At 38.2% G+C, this 27642-nt stretch overlaps 1 protein-coding gene across 5 annotated transcripts in view; it reads left to right on the top strand.

The window, feature by feature from the left end:
• Nucleotides 1-27642, top strand: part of PDE7B (phosphodiesterase 7B) — a 348122-nt gene that overhangs the window by 274369 nt on the left and 46111 nt on the right. For all 5 annotated transcript variants that reach the window (XR_010836061.1, XM_059083815.2, XM_059083814.2 and 2 more), the window contains 2 exons: nucleotides 23205-23356; nucleotides 25363-25426. Coding sequence is in view for 4 of the 5 variants with exons in the window: in XM_059083815.2 (XP_058939798.1) it covers nucleotides 23205-23356; nucleotides 25363-25426 (216 nt within the window). In the remaining variant the exon portion in view is untranslated. The remainder of the gene's footprint in view (nucleotides 1-23204; nucleotides 23357-25362; nucleotides 25427-27642) is intronic.

Genomic DNA, 27642 nt, shown 5'->3' on the forward strand with positions numbered 1-27642 from the left:
CAATATACTGAAAGACAAGCATGTTCTGGTCAGTTGAATATTCTCTTAATTGGGAATTGCCAAACACAGATAACCTGTTTTGAAAGAATTATAATAGAGCCAAAACATCCTAAAACAAAAGCTACTTGAGACGTAACTTTTAGTTTTTCTTCAGTGACTCATGACTTCTCAGAATCTTAGAATTCTTCAGTCAATTATTTTTAATAGAAATTATTACCTGGAACTTCAAAACAATCTTTGTGAAGACTTTAGCTTTCTTATGTATAAACTTCCCATTTGCTGAACTTGCACAGGCCAGTGGTACCACCTGAGACTTTGAAAATAATCTAAAGCAGTGGGTTTTTATATCAGCTGTTTGGAAATGACTAACAGAGTAATACAATGGATAAATTTCATCTGACGTTAATAGTTGGGTAAGTAAAAAACACCCACTATATGGAAATTAGTAAGACATGTCACTATAGTCTTATGACAGGACTGTTCTCTTAGAGTATTTTTGAACTACCTATTTAACAGCTCTTACCACCTTAAATCACCCATTGGTATTATTTTTTAAGTGTTTTAAATAGAGAAGATTAAGAGAAGGCACATTATACTCCTTTAAATGATAATTAAGAGGCTTTGATAACCATTTACCAATGATATTAATGGCATGAATAATAAGAAAGGGTGACTCAAGGTGATTTAAGGACAATTTAAATTGCATATGAAAGATGAAAACTTGAGCTGAAGTATTAAGGATTTCTTTAATTCCACTTCTTACATTGTGGAGTGGAATTTTAAATCAGGATGAGACATGTGCAAAGCATCAACAAAATAATATATATATATATTTTAAATTGAAGTATAGTTGATTTACAATGTCACATTAATTTCAGGTATACAGCACAGTAATTCATATATATATATATATACCTTTTCAGATTATTTTTCCTTATAGGTTATTATAAATTATCAAGTGTAGTTCCCTGTGCTATACAGCAAGTAGATCCTTGTTGGTCACCTCTTTTCTATATAGTAGTGTGTGTATGTTAATGCCAAACTCCTAATTTATCCCTCCCCCACTTTCCCCTTTGGTAATCATAAGTTTGTTTTCTATGTCTGTGGGTCTATTTTTGTTTTGTAAATAAGTTCATTTGTATCTTTTTTTTAGATTCCACATATAAGCAGTATCATATGACATTTGTCTTTCTCTGTCTGGTTTACTTCACTTGATATTATCATATTAATATCTAGGTCCATCCATGTTTCTGCAGATGGCATTATTTCATTCTTTTTTATGGCTGAGTAATATTCCATTGTGTGTATATATATCTATATCTCTCTCTATATATATATATAAAACATCTTCTTTATCCATTCATCTGTTGATGGACATTTAGGTTGCTTTTATGTCTTGGCTGTTGTAAATAGTGCTGCAATGAACATTGAGGGTGCATGTATTTTTTCAAATTATAGTTTTCTCTGGATATATGACCAGGAGTGGGATTGCAGGATCATATGGTAACTCTATTTTTAGTTTTTTAAGGAACCTCCATACTGTTCTCCATAGTGACTGTACCAATTTACATTCCCACCAACAGTGCAAGAGGGTTCCTTTTTCTCCACACCCTCTCCAGCGTTTATTGTTTGTAGACTTTTTGATGATGGCCATTCTGACCATCATCAAAAAGTGATACCTCATTGTAGTTTGGATTTGCATTTCTCTAATAATTTAGCGAGGTTGAGCAATTTTTCATGTGCCTATTGGCCATCTGTATGTCTTCTTTGGAGAAATGTCTACTTAGGTCTATTGCCCATTTTTTGATTGGGTTGTTTGTTTTTTTGCTACTGAACTGTATGAGTTCAACAAAATAGTATATTGTTAAAAGAACATCGGGCTTCCCTGGTGGCACAGTGGTTGAGAGTCCGCCTGCCGATGCCGGGGACACGGGTTCGTGCCCCGGTCCAGGAAGATCCCATATGCCGCGGAGCGGCTGGGCCCGTGAGCCATGGCCGCTGAGCCTGTGCGTCCGGAGCCTGTGCTCCGCAACGAGAGAGGCCACAGCAGTGAGAGGCCCGCGTACCGCAAAAAAAAAAAAAAAAAAAAAAAAAAAACCATTAAACAAAAGAACATTAAAATCACTTTGCTGTATAAAATTAAATGCCAAATGACAGTATCATGTGTGCACATCCCCTGATGCCAAACTTAGTCTTCCTTCTCAGAACTAATGAAAATCAATTTTGCTTTTATTCCCATCTTATGTCAATAAAATATATAAGCTACACAAGGAAAGAAACTTTATCTTGTTCCCTGCTGTATCCTAGTGCCCAGAACAATGCTTTGCACGTGGTAGGGGCTTGACAAATATTTGTTGAATGAATAAATATATTATTTAAGGTGTTTATTCAAAAAGACTTGTTACTATGGATGGCATATTCTATTTTTACTAAAGTTAATTTCCACATAATATGCTGACAACAGTGGCTGAAGGTTTGCCTTGTTACAGGAAGTTTTTCAAATAAGATTTCAGTAAAGAGTATTTTCATGAAGACTAGCAACGTTATGTGGCACAACTACCATATTATGTATATTCCATTCTATTCGTATTTGTGACAAAGCATTAATACTTGAAATGCAATACATAGGATATATTTTAGCAAAAGAAACATATGTTCTTTCTAAGGAATATAGAAAATTAAAACATATGACTGAATCATCCTTTGCCCTTAAGCTGTATTTTCAAGCCTATAACCTTCGTTAGTATGTATCATTTATAGCACCATTTCCCAAAGTGTGATGTACATACCAAAAGATACACAAGAAGATCTTCTTGTTACAGGAAGATCTTTTCCTTTAATAGTTACATATTTATTTTGATGTACTAGGGAAAATGTAACTAGCACATCAAATCTATTTTTTATTGATACCAAATTAATACAAGATACACTTAAGTAAAAATGAACTCACTTGATTTAAAGAAAGGTACTGGGTACACAGTGGTGTAAGTAGATATGGTAAAGACCACAATAATGGCTGGTGGGTGAATGAAACTGGGGGGACTCTGACTTTAATTCTTGCTTGGAGCAAGACACATCCTGCATCCTTATGAGGACCATCTTACAAGACTGAAGTCTGTTGCTTTACCACCTTCACCAGCTAAGTTTTTATATGGTAGAATGGCTTTTAACCTTCTCAGACTCAGTGCTTCCATTTTATAGCACATAATTTATAATGTCCTCCTATACTATCTTGAAACGAAAATCTGTAACTTACTTGTTCACATAAGTTCAAAAAAAAATCAACCTAAGGTCCTGGCTGTATTAGAAAGCAAAAATACAATACAAGCAACATGTGACTTAAATAATGTTTTCAATATGTAAATGCTTGGGGATAACCACCTTAGAAGACACAATGACGTAGTCAAATACTGCATCTCCATGCAGAATCGCTGTGAATGACAGCTACTGCTACAGACTGCTGGCGCAAGGGTGTTACGTAGGTAACGCAATCCAATATCATAAGCAGTTTTGCCACTGGTGATTTCCCAAGATGGAGAACAACTTCTGATAAAGTCCTGCCCACCACCCCTCCCTGCCAAAATTACATTCCTCCCTTAATTTGCATAGTAGCTGCATTCCTGAAAAAGGAATATTAAACTTTGCAAAAGAGTACTTTGTGCTTATATGTAAAACAAGGAAACAGGATTAGGTTCCAGGTTCAGATAATTATAAACAGACTTTTCACCTACATGAATACCTGAGTGGCCGTTGGAAAAGTTGGAACAAGATACAGGACAACTCTTTGATGTGTGGAACTATCCCACACCCTTCAGCACATCCAGTGTTCCTGGCTCCCTTCCACTGAATTCCGTTCAGGCTTTTTCTGTCGTTGTGGTGACCAAAAATGCCCCCAACATTTCCCAAGTGCCTCCCACGCTGATCTCGTAAATCCAGTAGCACTCCTGGGTTTCCTTGTTTAAGCTCTTCACTGCTAACTAATGGGTAGTCATTAATCCACTTTGAGCTTTCTGTTTATCAGTGATAGCATTTGGTTCTAAAGTATATTAAATATAAAACGTTAGCTCTATGGCTTCTAAAGCAACTATAAAAATATTCTATTTTATTATTATTACAAGAGTTTTATTGTTTACAGCTTGTTAACTGTAAAGTTTGTTGGCTTAGAGTTGGTAAAGAATAAGTACTCTTAACGTAAATTTCAGAGAGTTTGGTTGCTTTTACGAAAATTATTTCAGAGTTGGGGCTCCTGAAAGAATCTGAAATTCAATATAGCTAGAAATCTGGTTACTGAAAATCGGATACTTTCTGAATTATCTAAGCCTCCTAGGGCTGCAAATTTTGACAGCATAGCTTTAAAAGCAGATTCTTGGCATAATTTTGAGTGGGTTTTGACCAAGTCATGCTGAGAAATTTGCAACTGCAGCAATCATTGGGATGTACAAGAAAGAGGAAAAAAAAATTAATGAAAACTTTCCAGGGTGAGGGACCTTAAACTTAACTGAACTTCTGAACTTTACGCCCTGTTGTGATCTTTCTGACACTTTGAAGAATCGTCCTGGAGAGTCTCCAGGGAGCACACTCCTCACTCTTCATTCTTAAACAGTGTGAAATCTGTCAACCCAACCAGGTCATCAAGAGGGCAGACTGTGACTTGTCATACAGAGAGGAATGTTCTCTAGGACACTGAAGAAGCTGGGCAGGTTTTGCTTTTTACCAAGAGTGAGACCCTGGCTTTTTGAGAAAGGGACTGATTTCCATACATTGGGAAAGCTGGCTTAGCACATACACTTGAATCAAACACAAGCTACCAAAGTGACGATTTGACATCCATCCCCTTAATTCTTATCAGAAAGCTGATCATTGAAAACAACTAACAGAGCTTTATTTGCAGAAACTGGAAAGTTTAAAACACCTCAGCTGAAACAGAACCTGATTTTTTTAAATTATTAACTCTATTGTGGGAAACAAAGAAACAATATCAGTTACTGAGAGGAGGGAACTCTTGATGCCTCTTCTTCTACTTGTTCTAGGTTTTTGTTGTTTTGTTTTTTTTTTAACTGAGTTCTTTAACCTTTCGGTACTCTGTTTCTCTGCTTATAAACTTGGAATAAGGATAGCTATTATTAGTTCAGGGGTTTTGTTGTTGTTGTTGGAGAACTGGGAACTCTGGACAAAATTACCAAATCGATGAAGTTTTTCTTTGACTTTCACACCTTCTTTAACTCATTCCATTGTGCTAAATGCTGGGGATTAAAAGGTCATTAAGGCATAGCTCCTGCCCTCAAGGAACTAACGTTTTAGTGGGTGAGAAAAGAAGTAAATATGACAATTCTGCCTTGCATGAATAACTGCTTTGCTGAACATAGACACGGGGTTGCTATGGGAACCCGGTGCAGAACACCAGCAACCACTGGGAAGGATGGAGAAGACTTTCCAACATCCTCTATCTCCTCTCTCAGCCTCTCCACCCCAACTTCCAGCGCTGCCCAAAGCAGAGGCTGTGCTTCTGAGATAGAACCCCAAGCTTTAGACTGTTCCTTCTGTCCCTTCCATCAGATTCCATCTGTTTGATGTTGCCTATCTAATTGTGATCTAAGTCAAGCTAAGGTATTCATTGATTGGTTAAGTGACTGTTTCCAGATGATAGTTGCATTCTGACTAGGGCTGTCCTTACCCATTCCACTAATCTTTATTGAGCATGCACTGTGTGGATTAATTTCAATTCTTTTACCCAGAGGACTGATGAGTGGGAAGATCAAGGCTTGAGCCTGGTAATCTCACTATAGACCAAAGGCTCTTTGCTTGGAATTACACTCTTTTTTTTTTTTTTTTTTTTGCGGTACACGGGCCTCTCACCGTTGTGGCCTCTCCCGTTGCGGAGCGCAGGCTCCGGACGCGCCGGCTCAGCGGCCATGGCTCACGGGCCCAGCCGCTCCGCGGCACGTGGGATCCTCCCGGACCGGGGCACGAACCCGCGTGCCCTGCATCTCCAGGCGGACTCTCAACCACTGCGCCACCAGGGAAGCCCGGAATTACACACTTTTATCACAGTCTGTCGGCTCTGCCTAGCTAGATAGCCCCACTGGCTGAGACCCCAAGTACAGCAGCGGGATCGTGCTAGCACGGCTCACCTACGTGAAGAAGGGACAAACACTGGCACAAGCAGCATCATGGCGTCATAGCCGCTCCTGGAGACCCAGACGCCCTGAGGGCACTGCTTAGTTATCCGGCAACACTAGCTGCCTGCTAGAAGGGCAGCTGGAGATCCCAAGAGAGTACAGATATCACCCTCCAAAGCCAGGACTGTGGTTTTCGGCTATTACCGCCGTGGAGGAACAGGAGTGGGCTGCCCTCTTGACAGGGAACTCTCTGAGGGAAGAGGCCATGTCATCATCGTCTCTCACCCCCAACACCACCCAGTGTCTGGGCCAAAGTAAACCCTTATTTAATGTTTGGAGAAGGAAAGGAAGGAAGAAAGAAGGAAAGGGAAAGGAAGGGGAGGGAAGGAAAAGGAAAGATGAGCTTTTGAGACAATCACGGGCAGTCCTTCTCTGGGTCTCTCCACAAGTCCTTTAGCTGAACTGATTCTACAGCTGTCATGTCTCTGCCTTCCCTCCCTCTCTGCCTCTTCCTTCAGGCGCATCAGTTAAACTCTTCACTCTGAGCAATCCAGTGCTCATGAGCCACGAGGACGAAGGCAAGAGAAACCTCAGCACAGACACTTCATATACTTCTTCGTGCATTTCTTTGTCGCTCCACTTTCACTCCTCGCCATTTGCATCTCCACACCTCCTACTTGAATGGGTTTTTCTACAGCTTTAGCAGGTTGTACGTATATTCACCTTTTTTAAAAAAAAAAAATACAGGCTGCTATAAGCTTGTCTTTAGAGCTCTGTGGACTCTATAGTCCTAAGAATAAGAACATATTTCTTACTGACTGCTCTACCCCTGCAGTTAGGCTTCACCTCCTCTGGAACAACATGCAAGAGCCAGTGCATTACCAGGAAGAACATGACCTCATTGGTAGGAAATCCCAAACCCATGTGGGACTCAGAGGGTGCTACAACAAATTCCTTACATTTCTTCTCAGACTGGCTTTCGTTAGTACAGAGACCACCTCCAACGGGTGCTTGCGTGCCCCTCCTCTTTTGACCTCCCTTATTCATTCCTTTTCTCCTGCTCTGTCCTCTCACCCTCTCCACCCTGCCACGTCCCCTACGTACATCCCAGGCACCATCTTGCCTCTATCCCTTGTGGAAAGATAGGCTTCTGACTCCATCCAGGGCAAGGGGCAAAGTGAATCATCATATTCTTGAGAGTCGAGCCCACTAGACAAATCATCTTTCTCTTGCTCATATTTTCCAGTTTGTATGATTATTTCTAGGCATTTTTATATTGAAGTATCCCTTACCCACCACAGCTGAAGTAGAAACAAAAGTAATGAAGATGATGAAGGGGCCATCCCACCACCATCCTCTGAGTAGTTGAGGGCAGCAACACTGTCTTGAAAATTCTGTGTATTCAAGTGCACAGTAGCTTGCACAGAGTAGGTGCTCAATGAATATTTGTGGGTGGAGCTCTCCCAGTGTTTACCCCACTGCTTAGATCTAAGCACCAAGAGAGACTCAGAAAAAAACAGCCAAGTCATGCCTAAAGGACTTCATTTTCATTCATTGACATCTACCAAAGGATATTAGATATTTATTAAATAACCATTCCTGGTTAGAATATTATTTAACGTTATAGAGGTAATTAGAAATATTTAGAAGACACATAAAAGATAGATGTGTCTTCTAGAGGGAAAAAGCAGGAGAAAAGGAGAGAAAGCCCACGGGCCATGTGAAACAAGGGTAAGATTATACTCTCAGACCACATCTGAATCAGCAGACGCCCTTCAGGTAAAAATCTCAGGAGACTTTAAGGCCCGGCTCAGAAATGGTTAAACACGAGGCCTGTGTGCATCCTGTCACAGTTTTATTTTGAGCAGCCTGTTTGCCCAAGTACCTCCCACTCTTTCCCTTCCCCAGAAACTGCCGCTCTGTTCTATGTACACAACAAAAATGTTTGTCTTTTCCAGAGCTTGAGGTACTAACCAATGTCTGTGAATTTCTTTGTGTAATAACATAATAATCAAATCACATTTAAGTCAGTGTCAGCAATACATGTGTTTTCAATTTTAAAACCCACAACTGATTTATTATTCACCTCCCAATATTCCATTTGTACATTTAGTGAGAGAAACAGAAAAGTTACATACATAGAATCGCTTCCAAGTTTTGCTATGAAGTTATTTCTCTGGTTGTTTTCTAGTTATTTTACAGGTTGTCTTTCAATATTAGCCCTACAGTATTTCTCACTCTGACATTCCTGTTCAGCGATACCGATTTTAATCTTCAACCTTTTCATCTTTATTGTTTTGAAAACACTTGTATTCATGAATTACATGGAAATGTCCGTCTTTTGCTTTTGTTTTACTATGTTTTTAAAAAAGGAAGGAAATCTGAGATTCCTTGAGTATTGATGCATCACTGTGCCTCAGGGAAAATAGGGTCCCATGCTGGACTGCCACATGTCCCCTATCCTTTGTCCTTTCCTATAAAGAGCGGAATATAATGAACAGAGTATCTTGAAAGATCAGATAGACCAGGGTTCCAGTCCCTGCTCTGCTACTTATCAGTCGTGCAACTTTGGATGAATTAGTAAACTTTTCCAAATCCACTGCTTCATCTGTAGAATGTACCTAGTAATACCAACTTCACAGTACCCACTTTTCTGAAAATTAAGTAGGACGACAAATGTAAACTAACTAGTAGGTGCTCAATATTTCTTAGGCCCATCACCCCCTTGCCCCAAGCCCTGTTTTTGCTATGGATAGAATAAATGGAATAGGAGGCCAGGGGTCCTTGTTCTAGATTAAGTATATCAGTTATACCTTTGGGGACAGTTCAGGTACCCATGCAAGTGGACACTGGAATAACCATCGAAAACAATTCCTTCTTCTCTCTGATCTAACTCAATGTGAAAATCTGTAGCTTTCCACGGCCTGTTAATGGTGTAAGTCTTAGCGGGAGCGTTTCCTTAACAGTGTCCTACACCAAGAGCTGCAGATGTGATTACAACTAAGATGCCACTGTAACCCATTGACAGCCATGTGTCATAAGAGACAAATCTCAATGTACAAGTAAAAATCTCAGGCTCTACTAAACTAGAATGGATATTTGCATTTAAAGAGTTATATTCCACCTTCATATAATACCCACTTGATTCAATCCATTAAATCAGAGGATTCACTCACGTGAACTATGATTCAAGCAGCTATCGTAACCCATAAAGAGAAAGGAATTCACTTATGATGAACTTCCTTTCCAAAGAATAAAATATAAATGATCCTTTTCTGAAAGCTTTTGGAGATCCATGTTCCTATCCAGGCCTCTACTGATGGATACACTTAGTACTAATCTACCACCATTCTAAAGATATACTTAAAATTATTTCAGAAAACCCAACAAATTCAGAAAAGAAACAGAAGTTCAAGTTCTTCTGCACAGGAGATCACCCTGTTATTTGTTGTGTAAGATGAATGAATCTTCCCTGCTCTGGACAATTCATTCAATTCAACAACTCTGTGGTGGTATTTATCATGAGAAAGATAATGTGCCACAGGAGAAAGGAAAAGTAAAAAGTTTATATCACAACCAATAATCACCTTATTCCATAAAGAATATGTGAGATATATATAGATATATATATGTACAATGGAATATTACTCAGCCATAAAAAAGAATGAAACAATGCCATTTGAAGCAACACGGAATAGACCTAGAGGTTGTCATGTTAAGTGAAGTAAGTCAGAAAGAGAAAGACAAATACCATATGATATCACTTATATGTGGAATCTTAAAAAATGATACAAATGAACTTGTTTACAAAACAGAAATAGACTCACAGATATAGAAAGAAAATTTATGGTTACCAACGGGGATGGGGTGGAAGGGGACAGGGAGAGATAAATTAGGAGTTTGGGATTAACATATACACACTACTATATATAAAATAGATAAACAACAAGTACCTACCGTATAGCACAGGGAGCTATATTCAATATCTTGTAATAATCTATAATGGAAAAGATTCTGAAAAAAGAATATATATATATATATGTGTGTGTATAACTGAATCACTTTGCTGTACACCTGAAACTAACACAACATTGTAAATCAACTATACTACAATTTTTTTTAATGGTTAAAAAATAATAATAAATAATCACCTATTCCTTCATTCCATCATTCAATGAACACCTTTTAAGCCAGCCACCATAACTGTGCAAGACATGATCCTAGCCTGACAGGGCCTACAGTGGTGTGGGCAGCAAGTGCTACATAGCAGGAGAGCTAAGAACGCAGGTTACTCCAATACCAACTGTAAAGCATTACGGGGACTCACAGAGGATCTGATGCATCTGACTGGGAAGTGAGAAGGAATTACTTGAGGTGGGCTACTGAAAGGTTGATGGCATTTCAATAGATGGAGATAGTATTCAACTGAGAAGGAGTATGGGAATCATACAGAAGCTTGAGGGACCTGGCAGGGGAAAAAACAGCAAAAACAGAGACCTATGTATCTGCAAGGGGACTGGTGGGAGACAAACATGGAAAACTAAGTTGGCATCACATTGTGGAGGACCATGAATACCAGAATAAATATTATAAATATAACTAAGTAGACATTGGGGAGCCAGTGAAGAATTTGGAGTGGGGCGGGGGTGCTGCCCTGGTAGGAGCTGAGCTTGGGGAATAAATCTGTCAGTGGTAGGTGAGAGAGATTGGAGGGGACAACTGGAGACAATCAGAGGGTTAGTCTCCTCTCCTGGGGCAGGGAGTGTAGAACCGGCAGACAGAGGGAAAGGCGAGGAGCAGACGTACATTACAACACACATCTGGAATTTCTGTAGTGAAATATAACAATCCAAACACATATCACCAGATAAAAGACCACACTTATTTTAAATATATGCTGAGATCTAGGGAGTTAATGCAGCAGTTTTTAACCTCTGGAGACTTAGAATCAACTGAAAGTTTGGTCACCTCAATTTGCTCACCACAAACCATTGCCCTCAAAACTTGGGATTTGCTAAACATTTCAAACTCTGAGAAGCGGAGGGTTCAATAAAACCACATTGTGCCTGGCACATATTTCTCCTCTAAAAGGGAGGAAATTTGATCTGCTTACTAATTCATTTAAATTTCATTCAAACTGGGATTTTGAAAAACCTCTCTATTGCCCAGAGAAATCTTAAGAGCTTATTTTTAAAGACTTTTTCCCTCCTTACAAAAAGGAAATAATAGTTTTCCAACTATCCTTGAACCCCAGAAGTTAGAGATTCATAATCCATGGGTTGGAATGGAATTTTTGGTAGGCAAAACAATAGACTAAAACCAGCACATTTTGCCAAAACCCAGTGCATTGGATGGTTGAGGAGGACAGGATTTTGACCCTCTTGGATACTTTCTGAGCACATTTTCTAGAAATGAAGCAGCAGGTGTGGGTACAGTGAACTGGGGAAGGACTTTATTCTATTCTATGACTCATATCAGCCATATTGGTTTTCTCTTCAGTGTCAAGAACATAAAAGAGAAATGGCAATTTCTTTTTTTATCTTAAAACAACAATTTATTATTGCTCATGAGTCTGTGGGCCAGCTGGGTGGTTTGGTCCTGGCTGGACATCTGCAGTTGACCCTTCACTTTTGTTCATTAAATGAGTTTTTAAAGTGAAAATATAATACACACACAGAAAAGTGCACATACCATGAGACTGCAGCCTGATAAATTTCCACAAACTGATCACACCAGTGCAACGAGCACACAGATAAGCTACAACACCCAAGTCTCCACTAGTGTCTCCTTTCAGGCATTTACCTTCCAAAAATAGCCACTGTTCCCAATCTGTCACAATAGCTTGGTTTGAGAAATGGAATTTTAAAAAATAAACATAGGAAATATAGATCAATGGAACACGATAGAAAGCCCAGAGACAAACCCACGCACATATGGTCACCTTATCTTTGATAAAGGAGGCAAGAATATACAGTGGAGAAAAGAAAGCCTCTTCAATAAGTGATGCTGGGAAAACTGGACAACTACATGTAAAAGTATGAAATTAGAACACTCCCTAACACCATACACAAAACTAAACTCAAAATGGATTAAAGACCTAAATGTAAGGCCAGACACTATAAAACTCTTAGAGGAAAACATAGGCAGAACACTCTATGACATAAATCACAGCAAGATCCTTTTTGACCCATCTTCTAGAGAAATGGAAATAAAAACAAAAATAAACAAATGGGACCTAATGAAACTTAAAAGCTTTTGCACAGCAAAGGATACCATAAACAAGACCAAAAGACAACCCTCAGAATGGGAGAAAATATTTGCAAATGAAGCAACTGACAAAGGATTAATCTGCAAAGTTTACAAGCAGCTCATGCAGCTCAATGTCAAAAAAACAAACAACCCAATCCAAAAATGGGCAGAAGACCTAAACAGACATTTCTCCAAAGAAGATATACAGATTGCCAACAAACACATGAAAGAATGCTCAACATCATTAATCATTAGAGAAATGCAAAGCAAAACTACAATGAGATATCATCTCACACCGGTCAGAATGGCCATCATCAAAGAATTTACAAACAATAAATGCTGGAGAGGGTGTGGAGAAAAGGGAACCCTCTTGCACTGTTGGTGGGAATGTAAATTGATACAGCCATTATAGAGACAGTATGGAGGTTCCTTCAAAAACTAAAAATAGAACTACCATATGACCCAGCAATCCCACTACTGGGCATATACCCTGAGAAAACCATAATTCAAAAAGAGTCATGTACCACAGTGTTCATTGCAGCAATAGCCGGGACATGGAAGCAACCTAAGTGTCCATCGACAGATGAATGGATAAAAGAAGATGTGGCACATATATACAATGGAATATTACTCAGCCATAAAAGGAAACAAAATTGAGTTATTTGTCGTGAGGTGGATGGACCTAGAGTCTGTCATACAGAGTGAAGTAAGTCAGAAAGAGAAAAACAAATATGATATGCTAACACAATCTAAGGGGAAAAAAAGGTTATGAAGAACCTAGGGGCAAGAGGGGACTAAAGATACAGACCTACTAGAGAATGGACTTAAGGATATGGGGAGGGGGAAGGGTAAGCTGTGACAAAGTGAGAGAGTGGCATGGACATATATACACTACCAAATGTAAAGTAAATAGCTAGTGGGAAGCAGCACATAGCACAGGAAGATCAGCTTGGTGCTTTGTGACCACCTAGAGGGGTGAGATAGTGAGGGTGGGAGGGAGGGAGACGCAAGAGGGAAGAGATGGGAACATATGTATATGTATAACTGATTCACTTTGTAATAAAGCAGAAACTAACACACCATTGTAAAGCAATTATACTCCAATAAAAATGTTTTTAAAAATAAATAAACAAATAAATAAATAACATAGGGATGTATGTATATGTATAGCTGATTCACTTTGTTATAAAGCAGAAACTAACACACTACTATAAACCAATTATACCACAATAAAAAATTTAAAAAATAAAATAAAATAAATAAACATGTTAAAAAGTAGAGCTAGAGAAACAATTCTCCTTTTGTCTTAAAGGAGACTCCTCTTCCTCCACCTCTTCCTACTCTGTGGCAGTGTTGAAGCAAAGCTCTTCTAGTGACAGCCATCAAGAAGTCGTATTTGTCATACATAGAAGAGCTAATGACGTGAGGCTTTAGTACATCTCTGTTCAAGACCTGAGTTTAGAGAACTTAAAATAACTTAGCTCCTTTTAACCCAAATTGATTTTCCAACTTCAAGTTAAATTTTAAGGTAATGATGAGTTTTCTTTTGGTTTGGGTTTGTTTTCCTTTTGTTTCTTTCCTTTTGCATGTGTTTATTATTGTTAATGTTACGTTGTGTGTATTTTTGTTTCTTTTTTGATATCACAACTGATTTTCTTACTTTTCTATTAAAGACCTTAGAAAATGCCCCAGATGCTAAGGAATTTAATTTACATTTTATCTCAATCCAATTACTCCAGGATCTCAAAGGTCACTTGTACTAACTTTGTCTTAAATATATGTTGACCCACGTGAGAACAGTCTCCACACTTGATGTTACAGGACAAATAATATCTTTGGTTGTTATTAGTTTCTACGCACTATTTCCTGACTGCTGGCAATATGTACAGGAAAAATAAACAAATATGGTCATTTATGAGCACTGATGATTTTTGAAAGATCGGGATAGACATAGTATTTTCTTTTCTTTTTAACATTTAATACCCCCTTCACCCATTTCTCTCACCCCCACCCACCACCTCTGGCAACCACCAATCTGTTCCTTATATTTATGAGCATGACTTTTTTTGGATTCCACATATAAGGGAGATTATACGGCTTTGTCTTTCTCTGACAGATTTGTTCCACTTAGCATAATGCCCCCGAGGTCCATCCATATTGTCACAAATGGCAACACCATTTATTGAAGAGAATCTTTTCTCCATTGTATAACTTTGGCTCCTTTGTCATAAATTAATTGACCATATATGTTAAGGGTTTATTTCTAGGTTCTCTATTATGTTCCATTGATCTATTTGTCTGTTTTTATGCCAATACCATACTGTGTAATTACTATAGCTTTGTAAAATAGTTTGAAATCAGAAAGTGTGATGCCTCTAGCTTTGTTCTTCTTTCTCAAGGTTGTTTTTGCTATCCAGGATCTTTTGTGGTTTTCAGATTGTTTGTTCTATTTCTGTGAAGGATGTCATTGGAATTTTGATAGGAATTGCATTGAATCTGTAGGATGCTTTAGGTAGTATGTAAATTGTAACACTATTAATTCTTCCAGTTGATGAGCACAGAATATCCTTCCATTTATTTGTCTCCAAATTTTTAAATTAATGTCTTGCAATTTTTAGTATACAGATTTTTCACCTCCTTGGTTAAATCTATTGCTCGGCATTTTATTCTTTTTAATGCAATTGTATATGGGATTGTTTTCTTAATTTCTCATTCTGATAGTTTGTTATTAGCATACAGAATGGCAACAGTTATCTGTGTATTGATTTTTTATCTGGAAACTTTACTGAATTCAATTATTCTAAGTTTTCTGATGGAGTCTTTAGGGCTTTCTATATATATCATGTATCAAAATCATAAGATCATTTCTATATTTTAAAGCATCTGGTTCTTTTAGGAAGAAATGGAGACTTTAATGTCTAGAGATACTAATCTGTGAAAGCTGGGATTTGACTGAAGAACATGAAACTGAGGTCTTTAATACATGTTGAAATGAGCACTAGTCTCATTCAGCACCTCGTCAAAAAAACTAGAAGTCCACATTATACATTTTTGAAATCCACTGATATTGTTTTCTACACATAACCTCTTTACTAGGTTATTTTCATTTTTTTAAAGTAGTCTACTTAAAATTATATCTACAGGGAAACTGCATCTTAGCATATGGTTGTTTCAATCTTAAAAACCTCATGAGTGTTTTCAAGAAAATTGCCATCCTGGATAACTCCACTAACCTTCCAACTTTGCAGGAATCCTGAATCCTAAACTAGTAGAATTGGCAATAAAAGAGAAAGAGCTATACTGTAAATCTGCTATTTGTGCTTCCAGGCCCCTAAAATCACACTAACTTTTTTCATCTTTTTTTAAAACTACATATTTCAAACTAGAATCTCAACCTGATTTCTCCAAGACTCATCATTCTTGAACTTAAAACTGGAGCACAGACGCAGGAAAGTTATTTAATTCTATCCTCATGTATTTAACACCTATATCTTGCAGGATATTGTGGAAATTCAAAGAAAACTAGCAGGAATCTGGCCTCTGAGAGCGTACAGCCTAATAAGAAAGTCAGATGTGTAAATAAGAGTAAATTTGCAGTCACATGGGGCACAATGTTATAGTAGAGGTCACTCACAGGAAATGGCAGTAGCAGGAGGACCTGGTCCCTGGAACTCCATTTGGGGGGTTGAGAAAATGATTTCAAAAGCTAAGGTACAGGGACTTCCCTGGTGGCGCAGTGGTTGAGAATCTGCCTGCCAATGCAGGGGACATGGGTTTGAGCCCTGGTTAGGGAAGATCCCACATGCCTCGGAGCAACTAAACCCGTGTGCCACAACTATTGAGCCTGCGCTCTAGAGCCCACGAGCCACAACTACTGAAGCCCACGCACCCAGAGCCCAAGCTCTGCAACAAGAGAAGACACCGCGATTAGAAGCCCGCGCACCTCCCCGGCTTGCAGCAGCTAGAGAAAATCCGCGCACAACAACTAAGACCCAACAACTAAGACGCAGCAATGAAGACCCAATAACAAAGACCCAATGCAGCCAAAAATAAATAAATATATTTATCCAAAAAAAAAAAAAAAAAGCTAATATACAAGTGTAAGTTTTAGAATTGGCTTATTTTAAAATGGCATTCGATAATGATGTTTCTGTAAATTAATTGAGAGAACTGATTCAGATTAAAGCAACAAATTTTGTATGGAGCTTCCATTATAAGCAAGATTATGCACTAGATACAAAGGGTTACAAAGTTTGATAAGATGGTTTCTGACCTGGAGTAGTAATAAGTTATTTATACCAATATCTCTATAGTACAAGACATATTTAAAATCCTATAAGAATATAGAAAGCATATGAATAGCCACTAACCCAGCAAGGAATTTCATTATAATTATTATGATATAATAATTATATATAATTATATAATACTTACATAATATATAAGTATAATAATTATTAGTACAATAATTATCAGATTAGGGCATTTATTAATAACATTATTTTAAGTATTCAGTAGAATTAATGCTCTGAAAGTATTGATATTAGGTTTGTGGAGTTGGGTCTCCATGTTTGCTTGAAGCAAATTCTGCTCATTTAAACCTAAAAGTGTTTTTTGTTCTCACTATCACCTGAACTACTTCTGCACCAATTACTAAACTATTCAAATTCTGGGAACAGTAGATATAGACATTGCTGGAGAACTATGTATACAGTCGACAGAAACAGCCTCATCATATAGGTGTGCTTATAGCTTTTTTTATCCCAGATACTTATTCTAGGTTTAAGATTTCTCCGAGTACCAAAATTTATCATCCCCCCATAAAGAGAATATGCCATAGAGAAAATACTCAAAATGAAAATAATTTTTATTAACGTTTTTTGCATTTAAGCCGACCCCAACTTGTGAAATTTAAAACTTACCATATCAGCAGTGCCAATATAAACTTCATAACCCTAAAATTAGTTTCTAAATAGTGCAGAAATGTGTTAACATGCACAATTTGTGAAATTTGTAAAAGAACAAGTAAACAGAAAATGAATTTCACAATCAGGGTCAATGTGCACATAGATTAGGCAATGAAACATTCTGGAGCACCATTTTATAACTGTTCCAAATGAGACTATGGAGACCCATAGCCTGTAAAAACAACAAAATCCAAACAAAAAACACCATTAAGATAGCTGTGAATGCCTTTAAATAATAATTTTTTAATTATATAAAAGTATTAAATAAACCCAGTATTTTATTATTACGCACATTGTTAAGATTCTTTAAATTTTTGCAAGCTGATTTTAACTGAGCTATCTGCAAAATTTAGCTTAGCTAATCATTTAAATTTCTGTCCAGAAATGCCTATCACTTACCCCTAATAATCAAAGCAAAAATATGCTAGTTATTCACTGGAAGTCCTTTTGGGAACAAATGTGTCGCATCTTATTCAATAATTGTATAACACATTTTGGCACTTTGAAAAGTAATACCTAGGATTATTATACAGCATGGTGATTTATTCACAGTTTGTTCTTTATCTGGATTTTTTTCTCCCAACTATACCTTCAGTTTATATCCTACTTTTCCGTTATCTCACAGCACAAAGTGCTCCCTAAATAACAGTTGATAAATAAGTTATTAGTATTGTTTTAAAATAAATTTATTTTTCTTTCATTACGGAATGCTCTTCTTCTTTAGAGAGCTACCTTGAGGATTTTTTTTTAATTTAGCTTTATGAACGTCCTCACATAAGAAAATTAAGCCCTATTGTTTTTATAAATGGTCACCCAGCATCACTTCTGAATTATTTTCTTGTGTATTAAAGAATAGCCCAGATAGCAGTACTAAATGGCAAAGTCATGGTATTTTAGAAAATATTGGCCACCAATGAATACTGTAACTTGGCAGATATCTACCTGCTCATCTCAGAGAATAAGTTTGAAATTGCACAAATAACAATACACATCATTACAGCTAATTAGTTCCAAAACTTTGAAACTCTCATGGTGAATGACATTATATGCTACATTTTTTTAACCTACACACTACCATAAAAAATTAAGTATGAGAAGTTTTTATAAATAAATCTATCTATACATAGATTTATTTCAATATTAAATATATTTTACATTATCTGAGCTTCTGCTGCAAAGATGCAAGACAGGGCCAAAACTAGGTTGGGACAAGTGAGGCGCTCAAAATTTTAGAAGATACCAAATAATTCAGTAATTAAAATATTTCATTTTTTAACATAATATTTTTAAAATAAAAATCAGGACAAAAAATATAAAAATGGAAATAAAGATTGAAAGAGATCTACATTATCATGTTGGTAGACTATCATCTATTTGACAAGGTGAAAATAATAAGTAGGGAAGGAAAGACTTGCTGTATTCCTCTTTGATTAAGGAAAAGAAATGGCTCTCAACTTGATATCTCCAGCTCACAGCATCATTAGATTAGCAATATTTTAGTCAAAATGATAATTTTAGTGGCTAGAAACCATTATTTCCTATCACCTATACTTACTGTATATGAAAAATGTCATTATCTTAGCTATGACTCTGCTTAAAATATTATACCACCTGCAAAGCTGAATGGAAGTTGACAAAGAAATAATCCATAATTTCAATTTGCTATGTTCGTGGCATATTTCCATAATCCAGTCTTAAATTGCTTGCTTTTCATTCTATTATGTAAACACAGCATGCTCTCAGCCACATAGGAGATTCTCTTTTAGTATTTTAAAATTGGACGATTTTCATAGACTATTAAAAAAAGGAATAGATCATTGTATGGATATTTCCTTCTAGGTTTACATAACACAGGAATAATTAATTTCATTTATTTACTGACACACTTGATTTCATTCTATATACTTCTATATAGAAATATTGCCAAGTTTCTTTGCTCCCCTACGTAGCAAAACTCCTTGAGAGCTGAATATACTCCATGTCATTGCCTCAGATTTCTCCCTTCCCATTCTCTCTCTTCTTAGACTCTTTATTACAAAATAACTTCAGATTTATAGAAAATTTGCAAGAACTGAGCAAAGAACATTCAAATACCCTTTACCCAGATGAACCAATTATTGTATTTTGCCCAATTTGCCTTGCTGCTACTTTCTTCGTAACCACTTGAAAGTTTGTTGTACACATCATGCCCCTTTATCTCTAAATATTTCAGCATGTATTTTCTAAGAACAAGGGATTCTTTCGTGTAACCACAGTTCAGCTATCAAATTCAAGACATTTATAGAAAGGATATTATTATCTCATACACAAGTCCATATCCAAATTTTACAAATTGTCCTAATAATGTCATTTATGGAAATTTTTTTCTGATCCAGGATCCAGTTTGGAGCCATGCATTGCATTTAGTGCACTGTATCTGGTACCCATTATTATGAAACAATACCTGAGGTTCTCTTTATCTTTTATGACATTGACTTTTTTTAAGAGTACAGGCCGATTGTTTACTTATAGAGTATGCTTCAGCTTGGGTTTTTCTAATGTTTTCTCTTTGGGGGGATGGAATGTGCCTTTGGGGCAGGAACACTGAATGGGTGATGTTGTGTCCTCAGTGAATTACATCAGGAAGAGTGAGATGTCAGCTTTTCCTATGACCAGTGATGTTAACTTTGAATAGTTAGTGAAGATGGTGCCCCCTCTACATTTGTCCACTAAAAAGCTATTCAGGGCTTCCCTGGTGGCGCAGTGGTTGAGAGTCCGCCTGCCGATGCAGGGGACACGGGTTCGTGCCCCGGTCCGGGAAGATCCCACATCCCGCGGAGCGGCTGGGCCCGTGAGCCATGGCCACTGAGTCTGCGCGTCCGGGGCCTGTGCTCCGCAACGGGAGAGGCCACAACAGTGATAGGCCCACGTACCGCAAAAAAAGAAAAATAAAAAAAGCTATCCATTTTTTCTTTAACGATTAATAAGTTATCTGTGAAGAGATACTTTGATGCTATGTAACTATCCTGTTGCTTTTTAAGCTTTCACTTAACAATTTTATTGTCCATTAATGATCTTGACCTGAATCAGTTATTACTATAAAGGTTGCAAAATGGTAACTAACTCTTATTATTTCTTCTACCTTATTGGTCAGCACTCGCTGCAAGGAAGAGCTTTCCCTTCTCCTTATTTATTTGCTCGCTTACTTACTCACTAACAGTATGGACTGCTGGATCTCCAATTGACATCCAAATGCAACGTGTACAAAACTGAAATCCACCCCACACCTGCTCCACCCGTATGCATCTCAGGTGACGGCAGCTCCAGTCCCCCAGTGATTTAGGCCAAAAACTTGAAGGCACTCAAAGTCTATTCAGAATCCCTCCACTTCTGCTGTCCACTGTTCCCCCCATGATCTAACCAGCTGTCATTTCTTGCCTGGATTATTCCAATAGCTTCATAACAGATCTCACTGCATCAAAGCTTGCTGCTACAATCTCTTCTCAACACAGAAACCACAGTGACCCTTTTTAAATGTTAAATGTTTCCATATTACTCTTCCTCTCAAAACTTTGTGGTGGTTTCACTTTCACTGACAGTAGAGCCCAAGCCATCACAATAGCTTTCAGGGCATAATTCTCACACACACACACCCACTTTGCTCTATGACCAAATCTCTTACTCCTTCCTTTTTCTCTCCTCCCCATCCACACTGAACTGCTGCTCACCCCACATGCCAGCAAACCAAGCACGTTCCCACTCTAGGGTTATTCGAGCTGGTCCCTCTGAAAGGAAGGCATTTCCCCAGATACCTGCTTGGCCAGCTCCTTCACCTCCTTCGATTTTGATCAAATGGTAGCCTCTAATGAGGCCAACCCTGACTACCCTAACACAGAACCCTGGATCCCTCGTTCCCTGCGTTCCTTCCTTCACCCTTTGCACATACCAGCTTCTAATACATTTTTATACATTACTTCTTTTTTTGTTGTTTATTGTTTATTGTCTATCTCTCTATGTTAGAATGCAAGCTTCTTGAGGACAGGGATCTTTATTTTGCTCACTGGAGGATCTAGAACTGAGGGATCTCACCAAGCATCTAGAACAGTGCCTGTTCCTTAGTAGCACTCAAAACTTTTTTTTTTTTTTTGGCCATGCCAAGCAGCTTGTAGGATCTTAGTTCCCCGACCAGGGTTTGAACCCGGGCCCCAGCAGTGAAAGTGCCAAGTCCTAACCACTGGACCACCAGGGAATACCCTCAAAACACTTTTTTTTTTTTTTTTTTTTTTTTGGCTGCGTTGGGTCTTCCTTTCTGTGCACGGGCTTTCTCTAGTTGCAGCGAGCAGGGGCTACTCTTCGTTGTCGTGCACGTGCTTCTCATTGCGGTGGCTTCTCATTGCAGAGCACGGGCTCTAGGCACGCGGGCTTCAGTCGTTGTGGCTCGGGGCCTCTAGAACACAGGCTCAGTAGTTGTGGCGCACGGGCTTAGTTGCTCTGCGGCCTGTGGGATCTTCCTGGACTAGGGATCAAACCCGTGTCCCCTGCATTGGCAGGCGGATTCTTAACCACTGCAACACCAGGGAAGTCCCCCCTCAAAACATTTTTTTAATGAACGAACCACTTTATCCTGTACCTTAACTTGATAAACAATAGAAATGAGTGAGAATCCATCAGTAGAATTGAGTCTATATATGCCATTTTTAATACTGATGTGAGCCTAAGCACCCAAGTTCAGTTTACGCCTCTTATCTCCTTATGTTTTTGTTTACATCTCCCCACACTCGAAATCTAGAACCATTTTAAAATAAAAAGAATGTTAATCAGGTGGCATTTTCAGGAAGTAGTAGGTGTTGTCTGCCCTGAATTAAGTCCTTGCATGCCTAATTAATACAAGTAACGAACTGAGTTTGGTCAATCCCTGCCTTTGGGGAGTGCCACATTGCTGAGGAGGCCCTTGCCCATTGATTCTTGGGCTTCTAATATCCACTGTGATTTTGAGCTCTAGAAAGGAAAAGGGGACATGGGAGGAGGCACGAGAGAAACCAAAATTTCTTTGTATATGAACTGTACGTTTTCCTACTAGGACTGTTCAGTTGACTCCAGATCTAAAATTGGCAGCAGACGTCACTTAACGTGGCTGAGTGATTCATAGAATTTCAGCTGAGATAAGACATACCTTGACAGACATTCAAATAATGTGCTTGGGGTAGTTCTGGACAATCAACAGTCAAGTTTTAAAAGGCACATGTGACAGGAGTATTAAAATATCTGTACTGACAGGATCAGATTTTTATGGCCACCAGTAAAAGAGAATATACTCCATCAGGAAATAGACACCCACTCTGCTTCATGTCATGGCAATCTAAGTCACTCTTGCACTGAGATTTTTAATTCCTTTACTGCTGATGTTCCTGGGACATTAGGAAACATCTCCTCATGTCTAAGCTAGTGCCTTCTCAACTCTTCTAATTCAGGTGAAGGATTTCATCAGACTAGAGAGAGGATAGGGTGAGAACCTGTTCTAAATTTTGGAACCTCAGCTCCAGTATAGCAGAAAAGAAAGCATACCTGTTCCTTAAATGCATGCAGAAGTATGTGAATTCACTCACTAAGTTCACCAGCATCATTAATAAGAAAATGAAGTTTTTAATTCCTGTATTTCATGTCTTCCAAAATTAGTCAGAAATATCTCATTTTAATGAATGTAACATATAAGAAATATCATTTTTTCTAGAAAAATTTCAAATGCAGAGTTAAATGGTCTCTATTAAGAAAGCACTGAGAGCATCTCTTAGATTTCTCTCCTTTATATATAGTACATTGTATTTTTACATAATGGAGAAAAATAGGGCTTTTTAAATATATAACTTCTGAATTTGATTACTTTCCACAGATACAACACACTCAGGGGAAATTGGCACCAAGAAAAAGGTGAAAAGACTGTTAAGCTTTCAAAGATACTTCCATGCATCAAGGCTGCTTCGTGGAATTATACCGCAAGCCCCGCTCCACCTGCTGGATGAGGACTACCTTGGACAAGCCAGGGTGAGCTAGTTACCCCTCTGTCGCCTCACGCCAGGCCAGTGGCCGAGAGCATGCGCTCCCCGCTACTCCCCATCCCTCCCACCCCCAGCCCCCAATAGCACCTGGGTTTGAGTCTTTACTTCTGTCACTGAGGAGCTCCGTGCCTCTGGACAGTTATTCAACACATCTGGACCTTTTCCTTAGATATAAAGTGAAGTAATAGAAACGCTCACCTCATGGGGTGGTACAAGGATTAAACAAGGTAAAGCGTGTTTGCAGGCGGAATATACTCATGCCTAGCACATGCTAGCTATTTTCATTTTTATAAATGTGCAAAACACATTTGCACAACACTAAATAAAATGAAGTTTGGGACTGGCCAATGACCAGTGAAGGAATAAATTTTTTAACCCGTTGAATTATCTCACCATAATAGCTACCCTGAAATTAACCCAGTAATTACCAAGTCTTAATTCCACTTTAGGCTATCAATACAGTGCACTGTCTGTTTTATAATTGTTAATTTATTCAAAAAAATTTTACTAATTTGACAACTATTTTGCAATGCATTGATCCAGCAGAGGGTAGAAATCTAATGTGTGACAATCTACAAAAAGTTCAAAGGTTATCTCTAGCGCAAACTCCCAAAGGAATTTAAATTTCAGGAATAAACCACCTCAGTTTAAACAGAAGTCAAAGGTAATATCTTACAGTTGCTATGATAAGGACTATTATGCTGTCTATATGCAATGAAGAAATATATTCTAATGGTATATACTATTAAGAAATAAGCAGCAAGTAATGTTAGAAGAACTAATTCCCCACATTAGGTCTACAAAAAGAAAGCAAATATCACTCCTTCTAACAGCCCAAGTTCTGAGACTGAGTGAATGGTTGGTTGGTTGTTTCATTTGGTGAGAGGAGAAGAGAGAGCAAGGCTAAGCTCCCAGTGCTGGAGCATCCATGACACAGCACTCTCTGTGGGTACCTCTCAAGAAAGACAACAGTGAGATGTAGAAAGAACAACAGACCAGAGGTCAGGATATCAGAGATCACATCTTGGCTCCGCCTTTAGAATTGTGTGACTTTTGGATAAGAACTCACTCAAACTAGACTTCACCAAAAACCTACTATCCCTTCATTTTTCTGGTGCTGTTGTGAAGGCCTTTGTGTGCCATGAGGAGACCGTTGGATTTTATCGAAAGACACAGGGAGGCCATTCAAGGGCAGGTAGAGGAGAGTGAGCTGGTCCTTACCGGAAGCAGGGCCCGTGAGAGGAGAGGAAAGCAGTCACAGGAGCCGCAGTGAGGATAGAATCAGCAACTGCAACTTTGTGCCTGAGAGTTAACACCGTCTAATTCCAAGCAGGGGGTATTATTAAAAAGAAAATAGCACAGTAAATCTACATTGGGCAGTAGGTCTTTAAAGTACCCAATATTCTCAATTGACCACACTTCAGTTTCCTGTCTGTTACAGGGGTTGATTTCACATTTCGTCCACATTGAGCAGAGTAGTGTGTGCTCATCAGTCATCTAGGTTTCTTTCTTTAAGTTTACTGTAAACCTCCTCCCCTAAGTGCATAGTAGTTTGAGATGTAGAGACTTAACGGAACTACAATTTTAAAAGGTATCTATTGTGTGCTTACTATGTACTCGCACCACTCTAAGCACTTTACATGTTTTACCTTATTTAATCTTCACAACAACCCTCTGAAGCAATAGTATTATCAGCTACATTTTTCAAATTAGGAAACTGAGGTACAGAGAGTTAAGGAACTTGCCCAAGGTATCACAGCCAGTAAGCGATGCAGCCAACATAGGATGTGGCAGTCTGATTCCGGAGCCTGTCTCTTTAACACTGTTGTTATTAGGCTGCAGAGTAAGATTTGTTTTACTACAAACCAGTTGTACGTAGATAGTAGTATGCTATTTTCAACTGTTTAATTGTTCAATTCACGATGTCTCAAAGTAAATATTTGAGTCTCCGATATGATTCATGTGAGTGCTGGCTTTTGTTTGTCTTTTCAGCATATGCTCTCCAAAGTGGGAATGTGGGATTTTGACATTTTCTTGTTTGATCGCTTGACAAATGGTAAGTCACCCAAAAGAATTCTCACTGAAATACACACCATTAAAGTGGGATTAATTTCGTGAAAAACAAAATATATTTTTAAACACTGTTATTCTTTTTTCTGTCTTTTCCCACATTCATATATCTACAGCCACTCAAGAAGGACCAGGGCAAGGGAAAATTAGTTCAAATGAAAAAGAAGGGTTGAATTTGGACTTCAAATCTTAAGACAGTTTCCTTCTGGTCTTGCTGTTTCCAAAGCAATTTAGAAACCACAGATTAGATTCCTTCCTTGCAGAATACTTTGGCCGCATGAAAAAGAAAGGAATTTGTTGTTAGTCAATGAAAACTAGAAACATAAAAACACATCTGGGCTTCCCTGGTGGCACAGTGGTTGAGAGTCCGTCTGCCGATGCAGGGGACACAGGTTCGTGCCCCGGTCCGGGAAGATCCCACATGCCGCGGAGCTGCTGGGCCTGTGAGCCATGGCCGCTGAGCCTGCGCGTCCGGAGCCTGTGCTCCGCGACGGGAGAGGCCACAGCAGTGAGAGGCCCGCGTACCCCCCCAAAAAAGAAAAAAAACACATCTGATCAGTCCTGACTCTTACTGGGCCAATGGTTTTGCACTTTTATTAAGTGAGTGAGTCTGTCCCATTGCAGGTATTGTTCAGATATGTTTGGCATCATGAGAAGAAAACAACTCCTGAAGATAGAGTGTAAACACTTAGGCTGCAGCTGAAGGGAAAAGTAGACATTCTTGTTGTTTCCATTTTTTAAATTTTTGTGCCTATAGAGGCTTCCCTTGAGAAAACAATAAAATGCTATAATATTTTCATCTGCCCATTAAACGAATGCTGATAATAGGGAGCCAATGAAAGACGTCACGTTTAATGCTGACCGTCACATGTCCTATCATCTACAGGCTGTGTTTTAAGACATTACAGATGGTTTTCTCACCATTCTGTTTCTTGACAAACAACACGCAGTGGAGAGAGATACGGCCTAAGACCATGAAACTGAGCTTTACACTGTGGAAAGCTAACTAGACCATATAGGGCTATATCTCATAATCTTGCATTTCACTTTGCTCAAATCATTTGGGAGATGGGGACCAGTATATGAAATTAACCATGAACAAAAGAATTTGTTCAATGATATTTGTTAAAAAGAGAGTATAATCATGACTCTCATAAAGATATCAAGTGATCATATCAATGATTTTATTAAACTCAATTAATTAGAGATCCAGTAAAATGTTACAGCTAGTTCAAAGGAATATTCAAAGAGCCATACATATAAAATCAGTAAGAAATGCCAAAATGAATTTGTAAACAGGTGAGAAACTGGAAGGGGGAAATCAATTGTATTTCCACCTCACTAATTTCATTTGCATGTATACAGCCAAGAATCATCTGCAATAATATCAGTTATCTACAACTTTGATTGTTGTGAAATAGCTCAAAGATGATGAAAGCTACAGAAACACATAGAATCAGGTACCCTGGAAGAGTGTACTTGGGCAACACCTAGTTTTCCAATTAAGACAGCCAGTCATCTTCTTGGTACATTTCAAAGTCTTTCATAAACTTTATAATGCTTTTAATATTTAAAATCCTTATTCTCTAATGAACAACATTTCTTGAATGCTTACAAGTTATCGTAGCTTCAATTTTGCACCTCTGCTGGCTTGAGTTATAAAATATCTCACAGTCAAATTTCATCTTGGGTGATTTGGCAAAAGAAGAATAGGCACTGTGGTGGCTTAGGTACCCCTGTAAATGTAAGAGTCAATTGGAAGCAGCTTAAGACACATTTCAAGTGACCATTAAACTATGTCTTAAAAAAAATAACCATAAAGCTGCCGCATAGCACAGGGGGATGAGGGGTGGGATAGGGGCGGGGGGGAGGGAGGGTGACGCAAGAGGGAAGAGATATGGGAACATATGTTTATGTATAACTGATTCACTTTGTTGTAAAGCAGAAACTAACACACCATTGTAAAACAGTTATACTCCAATAAAGATGTTAAAAAAAAAAAATAACCATACACACACACACACACTGTATGTGTCCCTGATACTGCAGTAGGCAGTATCACTTTAATAGTTAATGTATTAAGTAACATTTTAACTCTTAATGTTTTCATTGCCTTTGGTATAGGGAGAAGGTCTGAGTTAATTTTACTTGTACAATAAGAGAAAATATGGGACCAGATCATAGTAATAATGTCTTTCTACT

This window comes from Kogia breviceps, chromosome 13, assembly GCF_026419965.1.
Source record: "Kogia breviceps isolate mKogBre1 chromosome 13, mKogBre1 haplotype 1, whole genome shotgun sequence".
Classification (NCBI taxonomy): domain Eukaryota; kingdom Metazoa; phylum Chordata; class Mammalia; order Artiodactyla; family Physeteridae; genus Kogia; species Kogia breviceps.